Consider the following 27295-nt stretch of genomic DNA (forward strand, 5'->3'; position numbering starts at 1 on the left):
ATTGGACATTAAGTTACTTTCTTGGAAAGTTTTGTTCCTTTTGGCCATCTCTTCTGCCAGAAGAGTTTCTGAATTATCTGCTCTTTCTTGTGAGTCTCCTTTTCTGATTTTTCATCAGGATAAGGCGGTGTTGCGAACTTCTTTTGAATTTTTACCTAAAGTTGTGAATTCCAACAACATTAGTAGAGAAATTGTGGTTCCTTCATTATGTCCTAATCCTAAGAATTCTAAGGAGAAATAGTTGCATTCTTTGGATGTTGTTAGAGCTTTGAAATATTATGTTGAAGCTACTAAATCTTTCCGAAAGACTTCTAGTCTATTTGTTATCTTTTCTGGTTCTAGAAAAGGCCAGAAAGCTTCTGCCATTTCTTTGGCATCTTGGTTGAAATCTTTAATTCATCTTGCCTATGTTGAGTCGGGTAAAACTCCGCCTCAGAGGATTACAGCTCATTCTACTAGGTCAGTTTCTACTTCCTGGGCGTTTAGGAATGAAGCTTCGGTTGATCAGATTTGCAAAGCAGCAACTTGGTCCTCTTTGCATACTTTTACTAAATTCTACCATTTTGATGTATTTTCTTCTTCTGAAGCAGTTTTTGGTAGAAAAGTACTTCAGGCAGCGGTTTCAGTTTGAATCTTCTGCTTATGTTTTTCATTAAACTTTATTTTGGGTGTGGATTATTTTCAGCAGGAATTGGCTGTCTTTATTTTATCCCTCCCTCTCTAGTGACTCTTGTGTGGAAAGATCCACATCTTGGGTAATCATTATCCCATACGTCACTAGCTCATGGACTCTTGCTAATTACATGAAAGAAAACATAATTTATGTAAGAACTTACCTGATAAATTAATTTCTTTCATATTAGCAAGAGTCCATGAGGCCCGCCCTTTTTTTGTGGTGGTTATGATTTTGTATAAAGCACAATTATTCCAATTCCTTATTTTATATGCTTTCGCACTTTTTTATCACCCCACTTCTTGGCTATTCGTTAAACTGAATTGTGGGTGTGGTGAGGGGTGTATTTATAGGCATTTTGAGGTTTGGGAAACTTTGCCCCTCCTGGTAGGAATGTATATCCCATACGTCACTAGCTCATGGACTCTTGCTAATATGAAAGAAATGAATTTATCAGGTAAGTTTTTACATAAATTATGTTTCTCTTTCATTTTGGGGCACTTTCTTTAACAAAGGAAGATTAGCAATTTTGAGGCCTGTAACTTTACACATAGTGGATAAATCCTTCTTAGATGACCCACAAGAAATTCTGGAAACTGAATAATCATTTGGTAATGTGGTAACGTATGACTATAATTTAATATTTTAAAGCAAATACATTCATTGTTGCTACAGTTTAATTTAAGTTAGTAATTTTAAAAGGGCACTTTGTATTTTAATCCATAGTCCTGTGTAGTCTTGGCAAGTCACATTAATGCCAAATAATTTCATTTTCCAGATAAAGGTTATTTGTATTTCATATCTCTAAGTCAGGCTTATGATTGTAAGTAAATCTCTCTGGTGTGTATTAATCTATTTACATATATATATATATATATATATATATATATATATATATATATATATTAGAATTTGTCTTATTTTAGCTAAATAAGAGGTTATTTCAGGTCAGACATATTGGCATATACATTGGCTGTTTGCATTAATAATATATACAACCGCTGATATTTTATTGTGGTATTTTAATGTGATTTATTGTGAGTAAAGTTAATTTTAAGGTATATCTTTTATGATCTTTGTAAAGAATATTATAGCAGCATAAGCGTGTATAATTTGATTCATAATCGGGTCTCTACCTAAATATATTGCAATTACAGCAAATTTTGAAACCAAAAACCGTAAAGATTCTCTGCTTGGAAGCAGTGTAAAAGAGCCATCCTAATCCGAGGTATCTGTTTATTACCTCTATTTTATCGTTGAAAGTACAACATAACGTTTTTCAAAGGAAACACTGCACTAACAAGGTACCTTGTTAACTTTGCAATTTGAGACAAGAGTCTTTTAACAGGTTTGCACTTTTGGCTACCTTTCCAAAAAAACAGAATTTATGCTTACCTGATAAATTACTTTCTCCAACGGTGTGTCCGGTCCACGGCGTCATCCTTACTTGTGGGATATTCTCTTCCCCAACAGGAAATGGCAAAGAGCCCAGCAAAGCTGGTCACATGATCCCTCCTAGGCTCCGCCTACCCCAGTCATTCGACCGACGTACAGGAGGAAATATGCATAGGAGAAACCATATGATACCGTGGTGACTGTAGTTAGAAAAAATAATTCATCAGACCTGATTAAAAAAACCAGGGCGGGCCGTGGACCGGACACACCGTTGGAGAAAGTAATTTATCAGGTAAGCATAAATTCTGTTTTCTCCAACATAGATGTGTCCGGTCCACGGCGTCATCCTTACTTGTGGGAACCAATACCAAAGCTTTAGGACACGGATGAAGGGAGGGAGCAAATCAGGTCACCTAAATGGAAGGCACCACGGCTTGCAAAACCTTTCTCCCAAAAATAGCCTCCGAAGAAGCAAAAGTATCAAATTTGTAAAATTTGGCAAAAGTGTGCAGTGAAGACCAAGTCGCTGCCTTACATATCTGGTCAACAGAAGCCTCGTTCTTGAAGGCCCATGTGGAAGCCACAGCCCTAGTGGAATGAGCTGTGATTCTTTCAGGAGGCTGCCGTCCGGCAGTCTCATAAGCCAATCGGATAATGCTTTTAAGCCAAAAAGAAAGAGAGGTAGAAGTTGCTTTTTGACCTCTCCTTTTACCAGAATAAACAACAAACAAAGAAGATGTTTGTCTGAAATCTTTAGTGGCCTCTAAATAGAATTTTAGAGCACGGACTACGTTCAAATTGTGTAACAAACGTTCCTTCTTTGAAACTGGATTCGGACACAAAGAAGGTACAACTATCTCCTGGTTAATATTCTTGTTGGAAACAACTTTCGGAAGAAAACCAGGCTTAGTACGCAAAACCACCTTATCTGCATGGAACACCAGATAGGGCGGAGAACACTGCAGAGCAGATAACTCAGAAACTCTTCTAGCAGAAGAAATTGCAACCAAAAACAAAACTTTCCAAGATAATAATTTAATATCTACGGAATGTAAGGGTTCAAACGGAACCCCTTGAAGAACTGAAAGAACTAGATTAAGACTCCAGGGAGGAGTCAAAGGTCTGTAAACAGGCTTGATTCTAACCAGAGCCTGAACAAACGCTTGAACGTCTGGCACAGCTGCCAGCCTTTTGTGAAGTAAAACAGATAAAGCAGAGATCTGTCCCTTCAGAGAACTTGCAGATAATCCTTTCTCCAAACCTTCTTGTAGAAAGGATAGAATCTTAGGAATTTTTATCTTGTTCCATGGGAATCCTTTAGATTCACACCAACAGATATATTTTTTCCATATTTTATGGTAAATTTTTCTAGTTACAGGCTTTCTATTACAGAATCCGAAAACCCACGCTTTGATAAAATCAAGCGTTCAATCTCCAAGCAGTCAGTTGGAGGGAAACCAGATTCGGATGTTCGAATGGACCTTGAACAAGAAGGTCCTGTCTCAAAGGTAGCTTCCATGGTGGAGCCGATGACATATTCACCAGGTCTGCATACCAAGTCCTGCGTGGCCACGCAGGAGCTATCAAGATCACCGAAGCCCTCTCCTGATTGATCCTGGCTACCAGCCTGGGAATGAGAGGAAACGGTGGGAATACATAAGCTAGGTTGAAGGTCCAAGGTGCTACTAGTGCATCTACTAGAGTCGCCTTGGGATCCCTGGATCTGGACCCGTAACAAGGAACCTTGAAGTTCTGACGAGAGGCCATCAGATCCATGTCTGGAATGCCCCATAATTGAGTTATTTGGGCAAAGATTTCCGGATGGAGTTCCCACTCCCCCGGATGGAATGTCTGACGACTCAGAAAATCCGCTTCCCAATTTTCCAATCCTGGGATGTGGATTGCAGACAAGTGGCAGGAGTGATCCTCCGCCCATTGAATTATCTTGGTCACTTCCTCCATCGCCAGGGAACTCCTTGTTCCCCCCTGATGATTGATATATGCAACAGTCGTCATGTTGTCTGATTGAAACCTTATGAATTTGGCCTTTGCCAGATGAGGCCAAGCTTTGAGAGCATTGAATATCGCTCTCAGTTCCAGAATGTTTATCGGGAGAAGAGATTCTTCCCGAGACCATAGACCCTGAGCTTTCAGGGGTTCCCAGACCGCGCCCCAGCCCACCAGACTGGCGTCGGTCGTGACAATGACCCACTCTGGTCTGCGGAAGCTCATTCCCTGTGACAGGTTGTCCAGGATCAGCCACCAACGGAGTGAATCTCTGGTCCTTTGATCTACTTGAATCGTCGGAGACAAGTCTGTATAATCCCCATTCCACTGTCTGAGCATGCACAGTTGTAATGGTCTTAGATGAATTCGTGCAAAAGGAACTATGTCCATTGCTGCAACCATCAATCCTATTACTTCCATGCACTGCGCTATGGAAGGACGAAGAACAGAATGAAGTACTTGACAAGAGCTTAGAAGTTTTGATTTTCTGACCTCTGTCAGAAAAATCCTCATTTCTAAGGAATCTATTATTGTTCCCAAGAAGGGAACTCTTGTTGACGGGGACAGAGATCTTTTTTCTATGTTCACTTTCCATCCGTGAGATCTGAGAAAGGCTAGGACGATGTCCGTATGAGCCTTTGCTTTTGACAGAGACGACGCTTGAATCAGGATGTCGTCCAAGTACGGTACTACTGCAATGCCCCTTGGTCTTAGAACCGCTAGAAGGGACCCTAGTACCTTTGTGAAAATTCTCGGAGCAGTGGCTAATCCGAATGGAAGTGCCACAAACTGGTAATGCTTGTCCAGAAAAGCGAACCTTAGGAACTGATGATGTTCCTTGTGGATAGGAATATGTAGGTACGCATCCTTTAAATCCACCGTGGTCATAAATTGACCTTCCTGGATGGTAGGAAGGATCGTTCGAATGGTTTCCATTTTGAACGATGGAACCCTGAGAAATTTGTTTAGGATCTTGAGATCTAAAATTGGTCTGAATGTTCCCTCTTTTTTGGGAACTATGAACAGGTTGGAGTAAAACCCCATCCCTTGTTCTCCTATTGGAACTGGATGAATTACTCCCATCTTTAACAGGTCTTCTACACAATGTAAGAACGCCTGTCTTTTTATTTGGTTTGAAGATAATTGAGACCTGTGGAACCTTCCCCTTGGGGGTAGTTCCTTGAATTCCAGGAGATAACCCTGAGAAACTATTTCTAGTGCCCAAGGATCCTGAACATCTCTTGCCCAAGCCTGAGCAAAGAGAGAAAGTCTGCCCCCCACCAGATCCGGTCCCGGATCGGGGGCCATCCCTTCATGCTGTTTTGGTAGCAGTGGCAGGCTTCTTGGCCTGCTTACCCTTGTTCCAGCCTTGCATCGGTCTCCAGGCTGGTTTGGGTTGAGAAGTATTACCCTCTTGCTTAGAGGATGTAGAATTAGAGGCTGGTCCGTTTCTGCGAAAGGGACGAAAATTAGGCTTATTTTTAGCCTTAAAAGACCTATCCTGAGGAAGGGCGTGGCCCTTTCCCCCGGTGATGTCTGAAATAATCTCTTTCAAATCAGGACCAAACAGTGTTTTACCCTTGAAAGGGATGTTAAGCAATTTTGTCTTGGAAGACACATCCGCTGACCAAGACTTTAGCCAAAGCGCTCTGCGCGCCACGATAGCAAACCCTGAATTTTTCGCCGCTAATCTAGCTAATTGCAAAGCGGCATCTAAAATAAAAGAGTTAGCCAATTTAAGTGCTTGAACTCTGTCCATAACCTCCTCATACGAAGATTCTTTATTGAGCGACTTTTCTAGTTCTTCGAACCAGAAACACGCTGCCGTAGTGACAGGAACAATGCATGAAATTGGTTGTAGAAGGTAACCTTGCTGAACAAACATCTTTTTAAGCAAACCCTCTAATTTTTTTATCCATAGGATCTTTGAAAGCACAACTATCTTCTATGGGAATAGTAGTGCGTTTGTTTAGAGTAGAGACCGCCCCCTCGACCTTGGGGACTGTCTGCCATAAGTCCTTTCTGGGGTCGACTATAGGAAATAATTTCTTAAATATAGGGGGAGGAACAAAAGGTATGCCGGGCCTTTCCCACTCCTTATTTACTATGTCCGCCACCCGCTTGGGTATAGGAAAAGCATCGGGGGGCACCGGAACCTCTAGCAACTTGTCCATCTTACATAATTTCTCTGGAATGACCAAATTGTCACAATCATCCAGAGTAGATAATACCTCCTTAAGCAGTGCGCGGAGATGTTCTAATTTAAATTTAAATGTTACAACATCAGGTTCAGCTTGTTGAGAAATTTTTCCTGAATCTGAAATTTCTCCCTCAGACAAAACCTCCCTCCTGGCCCCTTCAGATTGGTGTGAGGGAATGTCAGAACCGTTATCATCAGCGTCCTCTTGCTCTTCAGTGTTTAAAACAGAGCAATCGCGCTTTCTCTGATAAGTAGGCATTTTAGATAAAATGTTTGCAATAGAATTATCCATAACAGCCGTTAATTGTTGCATGGTAATAAGTATTGGCGCACTAGATGTACTAGGGGCCTCTTGTGTGGGCAAAACTGGTGTAGACACAGAAGGGGATGATGCAGTACCATGCTTACTCCCCTCATTAGAGGAATCATCTTGGGCAATATCATATCTATGGCATTATTATCCCTACTTTGTTTGGACACTATGTCACAATCATCACATATATTTAAATGGGGAGAAACCTTGGCTTTCATACATATAGAACATCGCTTATCTGATGGTTCAGACATGTTAAGCAGGCTTAAACTAGTCAACAAAGCACAAAAAACGTTTTAAAATAAAACCGTTACTGTCACTTTAAATTTTAAACAGGACACACTTTATTACTGAATATGTGAAAAAGCATGAAGGAATTGTTCAAAATTCACCAAAATTTCACCACAGTGTCTTAAAGCCTTAAAAGTATTGCACACCAAATTTGAAAGCTTTAACCCTTAAAATAACGGAACCGGAGCCGTTTTTACATTTAACCCCTATACAGTCCCAGGTATCTGCTTTGCTGAGACCCAACCAAGCCCAGAGGGGAATACGATACCAAATGACGCCTTCTATAAGCTTTTTCAGTGGTTCTTAGCTCCTCACACATGCATCTGCATGCCTTGCTTTCCAAAAACAACTGTGCATTAGTGGCGCGAAAATGAGGCTCTGCCTATGACTAGAAAAGGCCCCCATCTGAAAAAGGTGTCCAATACAGTGCCTGCCGTTTTTTAACAACAATCCTGTGATGATAGCAGGATGTGATGTCACTAGCTGGTGGGCGGGGCTTAGGTCCGGTGTCTGTGTCGCAGTTAGTTTAGTACAATCAACCTGTCTGGATGTGTATTGCTATGCTCTGTAATAAAATAGAGTTGTACCATCATTGCTGTGTCCTGCATATGTCCTGCATCTCATGACATGGTGTCAGAAGTTCTGGACTACGCTTCTGTTTCTGATGATGACGATGTCAAAGTTTACCCCACCTGAGCCTTTTGACTTTTCTCAGCCTGCAGCTTGGCCCACATGGCGTCAGCGGTTTCAGCGCTTCAGGATTGCATCCAAACTGAACAAGGAGAGTGGTGAAGTACAAGTTAATTCTCTTTTATACTCTATGGGGAAAGATGTAGAGCCAGTGTTCAATGCTTTTACTTTCCAAGAAGGGGAAGAAGTTAACTTTGATATAGTTATGGATAAACTCAGTGCCCACTTTGTGCCCAAAAGAAATGTGATTCATGAGAGAGCTTGTTTTCACAAACGTAATCAGCGTGTGGGAGAATCTGTGGAGTCATTTTTGCGCAGCCTGTATGAATTAGCTGAATTCTGTGAGTTTGGTGTTGCTAAAGAAGAGCAAATCAGAGACAGAATAGTTATTGGAATTGCAGATGCTGAAGTCTCCCTGAAGCTGCAGTTAGAGCCTGATTTAACATTAGACGGGGCTATTAGGATGGCCCGCCAGAGTGAACTGGTGAAAAAGCAAAGTGCTGATCTGAGGTCTGAGAGTATTGTGGATGAAGTGCAACAGTCTAGGAAAATTACTAGTGAAAGGCACAGTGTGAGCGGTAGATCTAAAGTACTGGAAAGGCCTAGAAGTGGATGGGCGCAACATGGCCGATGCACACGGTGCTACCGGGCTCATGATCAGAGTGCTATATGCCCGGCCAGAGATAAAAGATGCAGAAAATGTAACAGAATAGGCCATTTTGAAGTGGTGTGTAAAACTGAATACATTAAGGAGATGCAGGTGGACAGTGACCAGGAGGGTCAGGAAGTGTCTTTTGTGGGGTCTGTTGTGGAACGGACAAGCTCAGAGGAAGATTGGAAAGTTACCTTTACTGTAATGGGAGCCAATGTTGATTTTAAGATTGACACAGGAGCAGATATCACTGTAATGTCTTTTGCTGAATTTATGAGACTGCCTCGACAGCCCCAGCTGGCGAAGGTTACTACAAATGTTCATAGTCCTGGTGGCCGCATTGATTGTGTGGGGAAATTTCTTGCCAGCTGTGAGTACAAACAAAGGAAGTTCACCATGTGGGTGCATGTGATCCGAGGTCAGTGTGTTAACAGTTTATTGAGCAGAAAAGCAGCCTGTGACTTGGGCCTCGTGGCCAGAGTGAATGAGATCTCTGAAGATATGTTTGGCGAGTTGGGCCTACTGAGCTGCAAACCTGTCCGTATAGCACTTAAAAGTGACGCAGTCCCGTACAGTATTTCTACTCCTCGTAGAATTCCGTTCCCGCTTATGCCTCAAGTGGAGAAAGAGCTCATGCGCATGAAGTCTATGGGGGTTATTGAAGAGGTTGTTGAAGCAACTGATTGGTGTGCCCCCATTGTTCCAGTTGCAAAGAAAAACGGAAAGGTGCGCATCTGTGTGGACCTGAAAAGGTTGAATGAGGCAGTGAAGAGGGAGAGATTTGTGCTGCCGACACTGGAAGATATAGCCCCGAAGTTGGCTGGGGCGAAGTTCTTTTCCACATTAGACGCTTCTAGCGGCTTTTGGCAGATCCCCCTGGATCCAAAGTGCCGCAAACTGACTACCTTTATCACTCCGGTAGGTCGGTTCTGTTTCTGCAGACTTCCCTTTGGGATATCCTCCGCTCCTGAGATCTTTCAGAGGGAAATGAGTTCTCTCCTGAGTGGCCACGTGGGCACAGCAGTCGTCATGGACGACATTCTAGTGTATGGGTCTACAGTGGAAGAGCATGATCAGCGTTTGAGTTGTGTGCTGCAGGCTATCAAAGAGTCTGGGCTGAAGCTGAATAAAGAAAAATGTCATTTTAGGAAAACGGAATTATGCTACTTTGGGCATATCATCAACGGGGATGGCATCAAGCCGGACCCCGAGAAAATTCGGGCTATCGAACAGATGAAAAGCCCTTCTGATGTACATGAGCTGAGACAGATATTGGGCCTAGTAAATTACGTGGGCAAGTTTCTTCCAGATTTATCTACAGTTTTGCACCCTATCACAGAGTTGCTTAAGAAAGATGTTGCCTGGGTCTGGGGACCCTCACAAGAAAAAGCGTTCCTGCATGCTAAGTCCCTGCTGGGGTCTGCCCCAGTGCTGGGGTTCTACGACCCTTCAAAAAAGACTGTGGTTAGTGCTGATGCAAGCAGTTATGGGTTGGGGGCTGCACTCCTGCAGCTGAATGACAACAAACTACAGCCCATCGCCTACTGTTCCCGCACACTGACGGCTGCGGAGTCAAAATACGCTCAAATTGAGAAAGAGTGCCTGGCTGCAGTTTGGGCCTGTGAGCGCTTTCAGCGTTATCTAGTGGGTTTGGAGAAATTTAGTCTGGAAACTGACCACAAACCGCTAGTCCCTCTTATCAATTCTTATGACATCGACAAAACACCCTTGAGATGCCAGAGACTTTTAATGAGACTGCTCAGGTTCAATGTTCAGGCAGTGCATGTGCCGGGGAAGCAGCTGGTTGTGGCAGATACACTGTCCAGGCTCCCGCTGGCTGCTGCTGAAGAATCCTCTACAGAATCGGATGTAAAAGTGTATGTTGATTCAGTTCTGGCCTCTAAGTCCATTTCTTCAAGGAAACTGGAAGAGATAAAGAAAGAGACATATTTGGACACAGATCTGCAAGAAGTTATAAGGTACATAAGAGATGGCTGGCCCGAGAGCCGGGCAGCCTGGATGTCTTTAAATGCTTACCAGCCAGAGAGGTCGCAGCTCACGGAGCTGGAGGGGTTGGTGCTGTTCCAAGACCGTATTGTAATTCCTGTCAGCATGAGGAAGGAGATGTTAAACAGGATTCATGATGGCCACTTAGGCATTACAAAGTGCAGAGAAAGAGCAGCTACAGCTGTGTGGTGGCCTGGGATCAGCTCCGACATTGCAAATCACGTGTCTAAATGTGCCTTTTGCCGGGAACGCCGGCCTACTCAGAGAAGGGAGCCCTTAATGTCTACTCCGCTGCCTGCGGGCCGTGGCAGAAAATAGCTGCTGATTTGTGCGAACTGCACAGGGAAAAGTTTCTTGTTGTTATCGACTACTATTCCAGGTATTTGGAAATAGCACCCCTGAATGATATCACAAGTCAGGCCGTTATCATTCGCCTGAAGAGCTTGTTCGCCCGCTGGGGCATTCCAATGGAGCTGGTGAGTGATAATGGCATGCAGTTCGCTTCTACAGAGTTCAGTGCTTTCAGCAGGGAATATGATTTTGTACATTCCACGTCAAGTCCACATTATCCGCAGGCCAACGGAATGGCTGAAAGGGCAGTTCAAACAACAAAATTCATCCTAAAGCAATCTGAACCGTACCTAGCCCTCTTGTCATACAGGGCGACGCCCATTCAAGCCACCGGGTTTAGCCCGGCACAGCTGATGCTAGGACGCCAGATTCGCACCACTTTACCCTCAGTGGGTGTCTTCAAGCCGCCTGGCCCTGTTCCTCGGGACGAAGTCCTTAGGAGGGATGAAGAGGCCAAAAAGGGTTATCGTTTCTTCTACGACAGGAGACATTCTGTCAGGCCTTTACAGGAACTGAAAGCGGGCCAAAGTGTCAGAATTAAACTGGATGATGAGAAGAAATGGAAGACGCCTGCTACGGTAGTGGGCCGCTCTCCAGAACCAAGGTCTTACACAGTCCTTACAGAGGGAGGGACGGTTACACGCCGTAACCGAAGACATCTTCAGCCTGTACCTGAGAGTCTGGAACCGGATACCTCAGTACCACCGCCGGTGGGATCCCCTGTTCTAAGAGAGGTGCCTTCCCCTCAGCAAGATCATAGCGGGGATATATCTTTGCCTCCAGCAGACTCTTGTTCACCATCTTCTGTATCAGAGGACAGTTCATGCAAAGTTACATCAAGCGGAAGAGTGGTGAGGCTTCCGGCCCGATACAGGGACTGACTTTAGCTAGAACAGTGACCGGAAGTATGGGCAGAATAATCCCATGGTCACTGTGGACTAGGGTAGTCTACCCCGATGTCCAAGTCAGGATGTAATTTATTTGTTCATGTTTTCTAATCTATCTGTTCTTATAATGTTCTAAAACAAAATGTTGTTGTATACCCTGTTGGTGTACCTTGTTATTTAATATATGCGAATGTATGCTTTGCCTTTGAAAAAGGGGAAGATGTGATGATAGCAGGATGTGATGTCACTAGCTGGTGGGCGGGGCTTAGGTCCGGTGTCTGTGTCGCAGTTAGTTTAGTACAATCAACCTGTCTGGATGTGTATTGCTATGCTCTGTAATAAAATAGAGTTGTACCATCATTGCTGTGTCCTGCATATGTCCTGCATCTCATGACAAATCCCCAAGATTATAATAACTATTAAGAGTTATAATCTGCCAAATATGCTTAGCAAAGTAATCGTTTTAGCCCAGAAAAATGTCTACCAGTTTTTTAAGCCCTTATAAAGCCCTTTATTCTTTTACTTAATCTAAGAAAATGGCTTACCGGTCCCCATAGGGGAAATGACAGCCTTCCAGCATTACAAAGTCTTGTTAGAAATGTGGCCAGTCATACCTCAAGCAGAAAAGTCTGCCAACTGTTTCCCCCAACTGAAGTTACTTCATCTCAACAGTCCTGTGTGGAAACAGCAATCGATTTTAGTAACGTTTGCTAAAATCATCTTCCTCCTACAAACAGAAATCTTCATCTCTTTTCTGTTTCAGAGTAAATAGTACATACCAGCACTATTTTAAAATAACAAACACTTGATTGAAGAATAAAAACTACATTTAAACACCAAAAAAACTCTTAACCATCTCCGTGGAGATGTTGCCGGTGCAACGGCAAAGAGAATGACTGGGGTAGGCGGAGCCTAGGAGGGATCATGTGACCAGCTTTGCTGGGCTCTTTGCCATTTCCTGTTGGGGAAGAGAATATCCCACAAGTAAGGATGACGCCGTGGACCGGACACACCTATGTTGGAGAAAGTAGGCATTTTAGTTTTATTGTCTTTTATATATTGCATTTCAAGGGAGACGTCCCTTATGTATATTTTTTAATATGTGCAATTATTTGTAGTAACGTTTATTTATTTTAACTGCATTTGAGCTTCATTTATATTCTTTTATTGCCAGCACGTACATATTTGTTTCCTAAAACCACCATAGACTTCTATATATTTTAAAATATTACATTAATTGATATAAATAGTTCTGACCTGTGTTTTTAAGCGCTGTCACCCACTTACACTTTGTATCACTTATTTAGATTCTCTTTGAAGGGGTTAATCATCAGTGACAGCAAGGTCCCTTTATCTTGGGCGCTATTCCTATATATCCCACTTAACATATAATTTTTAACTAATCTAAAGAATTTAGGAATAAATATTAATTTCAATTGTTTTGTATATACATTTTAACTGGAGGTTATTTTAAAGAATAAATACATTGTATTATAACCCTGCTATATACTGACAAGACATCCCATGTCTATAGCCCAGATCTCATTGCAGACATCCCATGGCTATAGTCCAGGCCAAACTGCCAACAACCCATGGCTATAGTCCAGACTGCACTGCAGACATCCCATGTCTATAGCCCAGATCTCATTGCAGACATCCCATGTCTATAGCCCAGATCTCATTGCAGACATCCCATGTCTATAGCCCAGATCTCATTGCAGACATCCCATGTCTATAGCCCAGATCTCATTGCAGACATCCCATGTATATAGTCCAGATCTCATTGCAGACATCCCATGTCTATAGCCCAGATCTCACTGCAGACATCCCATGTCTATAGCCCAGATCTCATTGCAGACATCCCATGGCTATAGTCCAGACCGCACTGCAGACATCCCATGGCTATAGTCCAGATCGCACTGCAGACATCCCATGGCTATAGTCCAGACCGCACTGCAGAAATCCCATGGCTATAGTCCAGACCGCACTGCAGACATCCCATGGCTATAGTCCAGACCGCACTGCAGACATCCCATGGCTATAGTCCAGACCGCACTGCAGACATCCCATGGCTATAGTTCATACCGCACTGCCAACAAACCATGGCTATAGTCCAGACCGCACTGCAGACATCCCATGGCTATAGTCCAAACTGCACTGCCAACAACCCATGACTATAGTCCAAACCGCACTGCCAACAAACCATGGCTATAGTTCAGACCACACTGCAGACATCCCATGGCTATAGCCCAGACCACACTGCAGACATCCCATGGCTATAGTTCAGACCGCACTGCAGACATCCCATGGCTATAGTCCAAACCGCACTGCCAACAAACCATGGCTATAGTTCAGACCGCACTGCAGACATCCCATGACTATAGTTCATACCGCACTGCCAACAAACCATGGCTATAGTCCAGACCGCACTGCAGACATCCCATGGCTATAGTCCAAACTGCACTGCCAACAACCCATGACTATAGTCCAAACCGCACTGCCAACAAACCATGGCTATAGTTCAGACCACACTGCAGACATCCCATGGCTATAGCCCAGACCACACTGCAGACATCCCATGGCTATAGTCCAGACCGCACTGCAGACATCCCATGGCTATAGTCCAGACCGCACTGCAGACATCCCATGGCTATAGTCCAGACCGCACTGCAGACATCCCATGGCTATAGCCCAGACCGCACTGCAGACATCCCATGGCTATAGTCCAAACCGCACTGCAGACATCCCATGGCTATAGTCCAGACCGCACTGCAGACATCCCATGGCTATAGCCCAGACCACACTGCAGACATCCCATGGCTATAGTTCAGACCGCACTGCAGACATCCCATGGCTATAGTCCAGACCGCACTGCAGACATCCCATGGCTATAGTCCAGACCGCACTGCAGACATCCCATGGCTATAGCCCAGACCACACTGCAGACATCCCATGGCTATAGTTCAGACCGCACTGCAGACATCCCATGGCTATAGTTCAGACCGCACTGCAGACATCCCATGGCTATAGTTCAGACCGCACTGCAGACATCCCATGGCTATAGTCCAGACCGCACTGCAGACATCCCATGGCTATAGTTCAGACCGCACTGCAGACATCCCATGGCTATAGTTCAGACCGCACTGCAGACATCCCATGGCTATAGCCCAGACCACACTGCAGACATCCCATGGCTATAGTTCAGACCGCACTGCAGACATCCCATGGCTATAGTTCAGACCGCACTGCAGACATCCCATGGCTATAGTCCAGACCGCACTGCAGACATCCCATGGCTATAGTCCAGACCGCACTGCAGACATCCCATGGCTATAGCCCAGACCACACTGCAGACATCCCATGGCTATAGTTCAGACCGCACTGCAGACATCCCATGGCTATAGTCCAGACCGCACTGCAGACATCCCATGGCTATAGCCCAGACCACACTGCAGACATCCCATGGCTATAGTTCAGACCGCACTGCAGACATCCCATGGCTATAGTCCAGACCGCACTGCAGACATCCCATGGCTATAGTCCAGACCGCACTGCAGACATCCCATGGCTATAGCCCAGACCACACTGCAGACATCCCATGGCTATAGTTCAGACCGCACTGCAGACATCCCATGGCTATAGTTCAGACCGCACTGCAGACATCCCATGGCTATAGTTCAGACCGCACTGCAGACATCCCATGGCTATAGTCCAGACCGCACTGCAGACATCCCATGGCTATAGTTCAGACCGCACTGCAGACATCCCATGGCTATAGTTCAGACCGCACTGCAGACATCCCATGGCTATAGCCCAGACCACACTGCAGACATCCCATGGCTATAGTTCAGACCGCACTGCAGACATCCCATGGCTATAGTTCAGACCGCACTGCAGACATCCCATGGCTATAGTCCAGACCGCACTGCAGACATCCCATGGCTATAGTCCAGACCGCACTGCAGACATCCCATGGCTATAGTCCAGACCGCACTGCAGACATCCCATGGCTATAGTCCAGACCGCACTGCAGACATCCCATGGCTATAGCCCAGACCACACTGCAGACATCCCATGGCTATAGTTCAGACCGCACTGCAGACATACATTTACCCTTTTTCTGCATTAAAAAATATTATTGATGTGTGAAAAAAAAAGCACACAATAGTAGCAAATATGATCTTACGTTCGTATATAGTGAATGCTGGTGGGAAACCCATGGGTAGTGTGATAAATACAATCTGTCCTGTTTCCCACCAGCATTCACTATATACAACCACCTTGATCTGGAATGTAACTTCAGAGAACGTAAGATCATATTTGCTACTATTGTGTGTTTTTTTCACACATCAATAATATTTTTTAATGCAGAAAAAGGGTAAAAGGGAAGTACAGAGTTAGCCAGAATATTAAGAGAAAAAAAAATCCTTTTGCAAAAACCCTCACAACATTATGGGTGTAAATGTAATAGCTTTAATAACTAATAATAGTATATTGAAAGCCTGCAATCATATTCCTTAACGGTATCACACATACATCCCTTTTATTATTAAATATTTTTTGTTTGCAAAAGAAAGTTTCATATTTAACCCCGGAGTTGCCATGTGCTATGTAGTTATCACATGAAATTCATTAAATACAAACACAAAATGCACCAAAATATCCCCAGTACCTTTTCTATCTCAGAAGCCAAAGTCCAGTTGTTTTTAGACATTAACATCTTCAGTGCAGAAACGTTATTGTAACTAAGATATACCTGAAATGGGAAAGAAAATAAGTATAAAACATATTTTTCTTAACTTACTGATAAGCAAAATTCAGAATCACGTGTTAGAGCGCTCCTCAAATACAAGTTTGTGTGAATGTCATTAAAGGACCAGTCAACACAGCAGATTTGCATAATCAACAAATGCAAGATAACAAGACAATGCAATAGCACTTACTTTGAACTTCAAATGAGTAGTACATTTTTTTTCTGACAATTTTAAGTTATATCTTTTTCCACTGCTCCTGTACCATGTGACAGCCATCAGCCATTCACAAATGCATACACGTACCATGTGACAGCCATCAGCCATTCACAAACGCATACACACTTATTCTTGCACATGCTCAGTAGGAGCTGGTGACTCAAAAAGTTTAAATATAAAAAGACTGTACACATTTTGTTAATGGAAGTAAATTGGAAAGTTGTTTAAAAGGGCATGCTCTATCTGAATAATGAAAGTTTAATTTTGATTGAGTGTCCCTTTAATATAACTCTACCAACCTGCTGCTCTGCACAGCTGCACGCCTGCTGCTCTGCACAACTGCACGCCTGCTGCTCTGCACAGCTGCACGCCAGCTGCTCTGCACAGCTGCTGTTTGGCACAGCTACACTTCTCCTGCTCTGCACGCCTGCTGCTCTGCAGAGCTACACGTCTTCTGCTCTGCAGAGCTACACGTCTCCTGCTCTGCAGAGCTACACGTCTCCTGCTCTGCAGAGCTACACGTCTCCTGCTCTGCAGAGCTACACGTCTCCTGCTCTGCAGAGCTACACGTCTCCTGCTCTGCAGAGCTACACGTCTCCTGCTCTGCAGAGCTACAAGTCTCCTCCTCTGCAGAGCTACAAGTCTCCTCCTCTGCAGAGCTACAAGTCTCTTCCTCTGCAGAGCTACAAGTCTCTTCCTCTGCAGAGCTACAAGTCTCCTCCTCTGCAGAGCTACAAGTCTCCTCCTCTGCAGAGCTACAAGTCTCCTCCTCTGCAGAGCTACAAGTCTCCTCCTCTGCAGAGCTACAAGTCTCCTCCTCTGCAGAGCTACAAGTCTCCTCCTCTGCAGAGCTACAAGTCTCCTCCTCTGCACAGTTACACTTCTGCTGCTCTACACGTCTGCTGCTCTGCACAGCTACACCTCTGCTGTTCTGCACAGCTACACGTCTCCTGCTCTGCACAGCTACACGTCTCCTGCTCTGCACAGCTACACGTCTCCTGCTCTGCACAGCTACACGTCTCCTGCTCTGCACAGCTACACGTCTCCTGCTCTGCACAGTTACACGTCTCCTGCTCTGCACAGCTACACCTCAGATGTCACTAAATCCCAGGGTTATGTACTATATATATCTTATGGTCACACCATATATACCAGAGCAAATGTTGGGCTAATATCATGAAGTTGTGTCCAATATTGAGCTGCACAAGTGGGCAAACTGGAGGACAGGTGGCTACAGAGTAGTGATGACAACTGAATATTTTGCTAGCAAGTGATTGTGCAGAAAGTTTAAGTGTTTGTAGAACATAACATACAAATAATAACAGAAGAAAAAAAACACATTATATACAAACTGGTTTAAACAAAAACATTTGCTTGTGAAGAGTTTTAAAAATAGCAAGTTTGGGATAAATGTAGTTATTATTGTATTCGGCTTCTATTTTACCTGGTTACTTGGATCCCACGGGACAGACAGTGGCACCTCGGACTGCTTGCAGGAGGTGACATATTTGCTGTTGGGAAAAATACAGAACTTTTTATACAATGTGACGAGGATGGAATAATGTCCTGCAAGAGATTCCTTAAACTCTGAATATGCTCATTGTGTTGCTATTTGCTATAATAACCAACATAGAAAAAAGCTCTAATGAAACCATCTCCAGACCACTCACACTGTGAGAAGTGACCATCAGAACCTCAGTACTTGCACCTGCTAATCTGTCAGGTGTGTTACTTCTGCTCTTTTTAACACAATGTACCCACAGAAACTGGCTTATTCTTAGATAATTGGTGCTCCTCACTATGGCCCTGATAATCATAAATGTAAACTTCACAGGGGCTGAACTCGCTGAATGATCAAAAGAAAAAGGGCGGAACTCTCCAGCACGGAGACACAAGCCAGTGCAATATAGCACTGCATGATATGAGGGTTTTGTTACACTTACACTTTGTGCTTTGTATTCATTTATTTTTAAGATTGGGTCCTTTCGGTATTATTGCATTTAAGCTTTTCACTTTAAATTTAATACATTTAGATTTAGATCCAGGAGTGATTTTACAAATTCTGATAATATTTTTAAAGTTACTTTAACAGCTTCACAACAAGTTACTTTAACACAGCTTCAGAAAGTGGGAGGGACAGGGCAGTCCCCTGGGCAGCTCTCTCAAAAGTGTTGTGAAATGCAGATGAAGTTTGATCAACATTCACAATACACTTATTTAACAGACAGAAAAGGAATATATACTAAACTATAGGCAAAAACAAGTTAAATTGTTGTGAAAACATTTCAGTTTTGTTTGTAATTGATGCAAACTGAGCCTTTATATCAGCCCCAGGTGTTCCCCAGTTACCTTCTCTCTCCCATGTGAAATTCTGTATCCCAGAGAGCTTCATTACATTCTATCGAAGGCATCTCTCATATCTCTAAGACATCCAAGTTCCGCCCTTTTTCTTAGAGAATTCAGTGAGTTCAGCCCCTGTGAAGTCTGCACTGTAATTTATCTCCAGACTAGATAATCTCTCTCATTTCTATATGTGAAGCCCAGTGCAATATAACACTGTATGACATGAGAGCTTTGTTGCATTTACACTTTGTACTTTATATTACTTTACACTTCAGATTGGGTCCTTTCAGTATTATAACATTTAAGAGTTGCACTTTCGATTTTATATTTTAATTAATTTAGATTTAGATCCAGCAATGATTTTACATATACCGTTACCTTCTTTCTCCCCTGTGAAATTCTGTATCCCAGAGAGCTTCATTAATTTCTATGGAAGGCGTCTCTTATCTCTCTAGGACTTCCAGGTTCCGTCTTTTTTCTTAGAGAATTCAGACTATATAATATTTGCTTATCAGACCCATAAAAAGTAATAAAGCTCTCTGGAAAACTTAAGCTGTCAAATTTTTCTGTTTTATTTTAAATAGAAGAAATACAAAGTGCAATTTCATTTTTTAAAATATACACATAAATACACAAAGTTACATAGAAACTGTGAAAGCATAATCAATATTTGTAAATCACAGTCCTAAATACACTGCTGCATACAAAATAAAATAGAAAATGCAAAGTTTAAATGTAATAAAAACTGAAGTGTAAAGTGATATAAAATATAAAGCACAAAGTGTAAATGCAGCAGAACTCTTAGCTCATGCAATGCTAGATTGCACTGGGCTTCTCACTCCTTCACATACAGAAATGCAGGGAATTCCCTCTTTTAGAAGTAAAGCAAAATCTGTATTTTAAGAATTTCACTCGGGATCTCACAGTGCTGGAGGATCATTTTAGATCATCTTACCTGAGCAGAGAGCTTTAAATCATCTCACCTGAGCAGAGAGCTTTAGATCCTCTCACCTGAGCGGAGAGCTTTAGATCCTCTCACCTGAGCGGAGAGCTTTAGATCCTCTCACCTGAGCGGAGAGCTTTAGATCCTCTCACGTGAGCAGAGAGCTTTAGATCATCTCACCTGAGCAGAGAGCTTTAAATCATCTCACGTGAGCAGAGAGCTTTAGATCCTCTTACCTGAGCAGAGAGGTTTAGATCCTCTCACCTGAGCAGAGAGCTTAAGATCCTCTCACCTGAGCAGAGAGCTTTAGATCCTCTCACCTGAGCAAAGAGCTTTAGATTATCTCACCAGAGCAGAGAGCTTTAGATCCTCTCACCTGAGCAGAGAGCTTTAGATCATATCACGTGAGCAGAGAGCTTTAGATCATCTCACCTGAGCAGAGAGCTTTAGATCATCTCACCTGAGCAGAGAGCTTTAGATCATCTCACCTGAGCAGAGAGCTTTAGATCATCTCACCTGAACAGAGAGCTTTAGATCATCTCACCTGAGCAGAGAGCTTTAGATTCTCTCACCTGAGCAGAGAGCTTTAGATCATATCACGTGAGCAGAGAGCTTTAGATCATCTCACCTGAGCAGAGAGCTTTAGAACATGAGGCCCTATGACAGCAGTATATATCACTACATGACATTGAGGTGGGGTTAACACCAGTATATAGTTTATGTAAAGGACACATGTGCATTGCATGGATAGAAAAACCCTGTAAACTCAGACTCACCGGTCCAAGCGGATCTTTCTTCGAGCATTTGCTTCTTTGTAGCGTCTCTCTCCATCCTGTTAAAATATAAAAATAATGCTGTTTGTTATAAATATAGTCAGCAGACTCTCACTCGAGTACATGCTGAAACCCAGCTCATGTGAGAGTCGTTTCAATTAAAAACAATATTAACTGGAATATGATCTCCCTATGTGTCACCAAATGCCACTGTGTCTTCTTGTCCTGCAGGGTCATGTTATAGAGTCGGCCCTGCTTGCTTATCACACAAACCTGCAGTTATACATCAGTAGGTGAAGGCACAAAACATTATAGCTCACACTGTGACACTTGCTGTGGATGAATATGTTAAAGTTGTTTAAAATTGCATGCCCTATCTGAATCATGAAAGTTTAATTTTGACTAGACTGTCCCTTTAAGCCAGATGCTGTTTGCTGGGCCAGAGGAGCACATGCAGGATTAGTAAGTGATCACCCAGCACAGCAGCAGTGCACATAGCAGTTCTAAAGGGGAAAAAACAAACAGACGGCTGTATAATGAAGTTTTAATCTTTTAAGGATTTATTCTATACTAAGAAAAAGAAAAACACAAGACAGACAAAAAGTATATTTGTTGAGATTTCAAAGTATCGTTATTAGCAGTTAGGAGTGTGTGTATGTATATTTGTGTGTGCGCGCGCATGCGTGTGTATGTTTATGTATGTATCTGTGTACATGTGTGTATCTCTGTAAATGCATGTGTATGTTTGTGTATGTATCTGTGTACATGTGTGTTTGTGTATCTATCTGTGTACATGTGTGTTTGTGTATGTATCTGTGTAAATGCATGTGTTTGTGTTTTTATGTATTTATCTGTGTACATATGTGTTTGTGTATGTTTCTGTGTACATGTGTGTTTGTGTATGCATGTGTATTTATGTATATATATGTGTACATGTGTGTTTGTGTATGTGTGCCCTTATAAAAGTGTATGTATCTGTGTATTATATGTGGGTAGGTGTGCAGGCATGAATATCTATCAGGGTATGTGTGCGTTCGTGCATTTATGTATGTGTGTGTGTGTGCGTAAGATTATGTGTTTATATGTATGTATGAGATTATGTGTTTGTATGTTATATGTAAGAGTATGATTATATGTGTGTATGTAAACGTGTGATTATATGTATGCATGAGTGATTATGTATATGCAATTGTGTGTGTGTGTGATAATGTGTGTATGTTTGTGTGCGAGTATGTATGTGTGTAATTGTGTGTTTGAATATATATCTGTGTGTGTAAGATTATGTGGGTGTACGCATGTGTGTGTGAGATTGTGTGTATATACTGTATGTGATTGTGTGTGTAATTATGAGTGTGTGTATAGATGTGTAATTGTGTTGTTAAGTGTGTGTATGTGTATGTATGTGTGTATGTATGTGTGTATGTGTGAGAGAGAGAGAGAGATTTAGAGAGAGATTGTGTAATCCTAGCCTGCAGACACACAATTTGCAGGCAAACACCAACAGAAAACACCAAACAACATCACATGTTGACATTCATGGACAACACAGATCTTCACCTACCCCTGGTTCTGGTTTGATGCGTGGTAGAATTCGCGGGTGGTTATTTTCATCTAGAACCATGAAGGTCATGAAAGCACTGTTTATATGTCTCCTAGGGACCTCCACCTCATGACAGAACGCTTCCACACAGACCCCCACCTCCATACTGCAAAACAAGGGGACAGTCAGGTACATCGTCTAACTCCTTGACCCTGAAACACAAGGGAACAATCAGGTACAATGTCTAACTCCCTGACCCTGCAACACAAGATGAATATAAGCTAAACACAATCAAGCTACATCGGCACTATGCACTATGATCTGGAAATGTATAAAGTAAATGTGATCCGGAAATTTTTGATAAAAGGAGATAACTTTATTAAACAGCAAACGGATGGTGTCCAAAAACAAATAGCAATGCAATTTAAGACCTCTCCTATAACTTTGGAGGAGGAAGAGGAGACAGAAGATGGGAGTTTTTTCCTGTCTAATGATGTAAATACATGTTTTCTCCCTTTCTTTATAACCTGCCCTAGGTAAAGATTGTGGTAACGTACAGGAGTTTACTGGGAATACATGTGGGTGAATGGGGATGGATAAGAGAAGTGACTGGATGTTAAATTTACCTCTGTCTCTTGTAACTTTTCTTGACATTTAGTTCCCTCCATGAGAGCATACAGAGGTAGCTGCGGGAGCGTGCACGTGACTTGTGCACTATATGGCAGCTGTGTTTGTAACAATTTTATACATAGAGTGCACAAGTCATGTGCACTGTCCTGAGACTACCTCAGTATGCTCTCATAGAAGGAACTATGCTTTAACAAAGGAAACCAATAGAAAGACATACATGTGATATTAGACACAAACTAGAAGGTTTTGTATAATTGTGTCTGAATCATGAAATAGTGATATTGCCAGCTACAGAGATTCCTATTACTTGTACAAGGGACACAAATTGCAGCTATTTGCACACAACAAAATGAAAATGACGCTTCAAACAGTGATAAATTGGTTTATGGCTCAGTAAGATTCTGAAGCTTCGTATAGAACAGACAATAAACACATAAACCGTCCTTATGCAGCGGTTTTATCTGTATATTCCCTGATCCTTGTCACTTTGACCAGAAACTCATCCAAAGTCCCACAAGGTCAGAAATGTAGTGTGAGCTCTGTCAGACACATGTCCTGCCCTGTGCAGGGACGTTAACCAGCCATAGGCAACAAAAGGATCCCAGTGAGCGCCTCCCATCAGCTCCAGAACACACAAATCCAGAAAAATCTGACCATCTTTTTTTTCCATGATCCAAATACAAACCAAGAAAGGCCTGAAAAAAGCACTACCCAGTGTTTACCATCTGGTTGTTAAACTCTTGCATGTACAAAACCTTTTTTTCACCCACAATGTCACTTAACATTTTACTAAAGTCTTAAAATCTTCTTCTCCCAGTAATAATGCTAGAGCCTGTAAAACAATGCCAGTACCAATGCCAGTACCATCATCAATGCCAGTAACAATGCCAGTGCCCATAACAATATCAGTAACAATGCCAGTACGATAATCAATGCCAGTAACAGTGCCAGTGCCCATAACAATGCCAGTGCCTGTAACAATGCCAGTTCCATTATCAATGCCAGTAACAATGCCAGTGCCCATAACAATGCCAGTGCCAGTGCCAATGCCAGTACCATTATTAACAATGCTGGTGCCAGTAACAATGCCAGTAACATTATCAATACCAGTAACAATGCCAGTGCCCATAACAATGCCAGTACCATTATCAATGCCTGTAACAATGCCAGTTCCATTATCAATGCCAGTAACAATGCCAGTGCCCATAACAATGCCAGTGCCAGTAACAATGCCAGTACCATTATCAATGGCAGTAACTATGCCAGTGCCCATAACAATGCCAGTGCCAGTAACAATGCCAGTACCATTATTAATAATGCCAGTGCCAGTAACAATGCCAGTACCATTATCAATACCAGTAACAATGCCAGTGCCCATAACAATGCCAGTACCATTATCAATGCCAGTAACAATGCCGGTGCCCATAACAATGCCAGTACCATTATCAATACCAGTAACAATGCCAGTGCCCATAACAATGCCAGTACCATTATCAATGCCAGTAACAATGCCAGTGCCCATAACAATGCCAGTACCAGTAACAATGCCAGTACCATTATTAATGCCAGTGCCAGTAACAATGCCAGTACCATTATCAATACCACTAACAATGCCAGTTCCCATAACAATGCCAGTACCATTATCAATGCCAGTACCATTATCAATACCAGTAACAATACCAGCAGTATAGGCTCTAAGGGGGCCAAGGGGCTCTACCAAAAGCCATTGATTCTATTGCATCCTGAACGTCAACCGTGTCAACGGCCCTTAAAGAGATGCATTATTATCTTTTCCCTCTTTGTATAAAGTGTTTTATAGTTTGTTTAATGGATGTTCCTGTACTGTGGTAAAAACAAAAACAAATAAACATCAATAAAACAGTGGAGGTTCTTCTTATCAGCCAATAAATCCCAGCTGCTTATGCAAAAACATAGATACATGTGTATAGTTTAATGTTCCTTTACTGTGTAGTACAGTCCAGTTGTACATGCACATGCTTTTATGAGCTCCCTGGAGTGACATTCACATTCTCCCACCTCTTCAACCAGAAACAGCAGCAACCTGGAACCTCAGCTCAGCAGGAGGATGTTAAAGCAGAAACATTCTGCTCAGTTGCCACCAGATTATTAAAGGGACACTAAACCCAATTTTTTTCTTTCATGATTCAGATAGAGCATGCAATTGTAAGAAACTTTCTAATTTACTACTATTATCATTTTTTCTTTGTTCTCTTGCTATCTTTATTTGAAAAAAGCTAAGGAGTCGGCCCATTTTTGGTTTAGCACCTGTGTTGCGCTTGCTGATTGGTGCTAAACGTAGCCAAGAATCAGCAAGTGCTATCCGGGTCTGAACCAAAAATGGGCCGGCTCCTTACCTTTAGATTCCTGCTTTTTCAAATAAAGATAGCAAGAAAACAAATAAAAAATTGATAATAGGATTAAATTAGAAAGTTGCGTAAAATTACATGCTCTATCTGAATCATGAAAGAAAAAAAATTGGGTTTAGTGTCCCTTTAAATCTAGAATCACCCTAGACTGAAGACCAATATAGTATCACAAGTAAGTAGTACACAATATTCAGCATCTCACACCAGATGACTAAGCATACTGAGGTACTCCCCTTTCCTCCTATGTCATTTAATACTACATTGTGTTGGGCAGAGAGGCCAAGCTATTGTCATGTATGTCAGATCTCTGTAATTACCTCCAACCCACTGAATAACATTTATATTCCTTGAAACCTCAGAATAATCTTCTTCCTATGTAATTAAAATTCCTGGATATCAGATTCTGATTGACCTGTGGGTGAGTTGCTCACTTCACAGCCATAAAGCAGATGAGTATTCTACAGACACAATACACCGGCACGCAATACTCTCTGCGTTACTCATGAGCCCTTCAAAAAAACAAGAGTCCTAGAAATCTGCTGCTCCTGTAGCCACCAAAGGTGTTTGTTATAAAGCGTAAAAAACCTGCCCCAGCAAGGTGTTGTGAAGCAAAAGCCTGAGAGGCACCCTAGGGCAGGGGTCACCAACCTTTCGGACCTCAGGGACCACTAAACATACCGTTTTTGAATCCCGTGGACCACTTACATGAGTTTTTAAAAAATGTAAAAACCTCTATAATGTGTGTGTGTGTGCAGGGTTGGCTCCAGAATGAATGAAATGGGGGGGGGGCATTTTTTTTTCACGAGGGGGCACACATTTAAAAAGCATGTATGAGAGTCAAAATAAGAGCAGACCTAGTGTGGCAGTCCAGGGGTTACATTTATCAGATCTCTGGCTGTTCAGGACTTAGATTTGTTTGTGTTTCTGGAAGAGCAGCGGTTACATGTGTCATATCTCAAGGAGTATAGGGGTTACATTTATAAGATGTCTGGCAGTGCCGCAGCAGTTACATATACCAGATTTATGGCAGTGCAGGGGTTACATTTGTCTCCCACATATGACACAGCCAGTGGACACTGTTTGCATGTGTAGCTCTACCAATGACCCTACTAATGATCAAATAAGCTTTTACGTGACAATAAGTTTGAGTGCCAAGCAGTACATTACTTGTACAGATATTATTAATGATATTTACCAGCACACACACAGTATATACAGTATGTATATACAGACAAATTATAAATATATATATATATATATATATATATATATACACACAGATATACACACACACACAAACAATATATATATATATATACACAGTGTGTGTATTGTGTGTGTATGTATGTGTATATGTGTATATAATATATATATATATATATATATATATATATATATATATAATAAAACAACCTTGGGGACAAATAGGAGATGTTTTGAAACATGTAAATAATAAACATAAGGCTATTTCACTCATTGTCCCACAGCTACATTTGAAGTGTGTGCATTTGAGCACCTATAATCTGACACACATTTTACACTGATCACTGCAGATAAAGCAGGCACAATGCACACTTGTTTTGTGTGACCTGCAGTGGGGAAACCAAGGAATTCCCAATTTGCTTCTTTATCTGTGGCTGCCAGGACATAAAGCACAATAGGGAAGGGATACTACTCTCACACACACATTGGTTATACGGCTGTGTTTTCACAAAATTACTTCTGCCATCCCTCTCACTGACTGTTAGATTCTCCCAGCACTTCCTGCAGAGGTCTGATGATGTCATCATCTCTGTGTGTGTGTGTGTGTGTGTGTGTGTATATATATATATATATATATATATATATATATATATATATATATATATATATATATATATATATATATATATATATATATATATATATATATATATATATATATATACACACACACACATACATACATACAGTGGCGTATTAAGGCTTTGTGCTGCCCTAGACACTAAAAAAATCTGCTGGCCCCCCCCAAAGGTTTTAGGCCTTTTTTCCCCTTAATATTTTTTGGGGTTAGTGTGTAAAATGTTGTTTGTTTATTCTCCTCCAGCCTCACCTTATAAGCATTTCCCCGGGCAACAATTTAAAGGAGCACTGCCTGTGAAGAGCAACCTTAATCAGCGCACGTGCCTTGTCTTCTCTGTAAAAGCCTGCCCTTTATTGCTCACTGTACTGTGTGCTGGCTTTTAGAGAGAGGATAGGGCAGA

General features: G+C 42.2%; 1 protein-coding gene across 1 annotated transcript in view; it reads right to left on the reverse strand.

The window, feature by feature from the left end:
* Positions 1-27295, reverse strand: part of ACOT11 (acyl-CoA thioesterase 11) — a 106273-nt gene that overhangs the window by 17932 nt on the left and 61046 nt on the right. Inside the window, exons 9-12 of the mRNA XM_053693434.1 lie at positions 22057-22201; positions 20499-20554; positions 17881-17947; positions 16139-16222 (exon numbers count right to left, since the gene is read on the reverse strand). Of these exons, the coding sequence (XP_053549409.1) occupies positions 16139-16222; positions 17881-17947; positions 20499-20554; positions 22057-22201 (352 nt within the window). The remainder of the gene's footprint in view (positions 1-16138; positions 16223-17880; positions 17948-20498; positions 20555-22056; positions 22202-27295) is intronic.

Source organism: Bombina bombina, chromosome 10, assembly GCF_027579735.1.
Source record: "Bombina bombina isolate aBomBom1 chromosome 10, aBomBom1.pri, whole genome shotgun sequence".
NCBI classification, from domain to species: domain Eukaryota; kingdom Metazoa; phylum Chordata; class Amphibia; order Anura; family Bombinatoridae; genus Bombina; species Bombina bombina.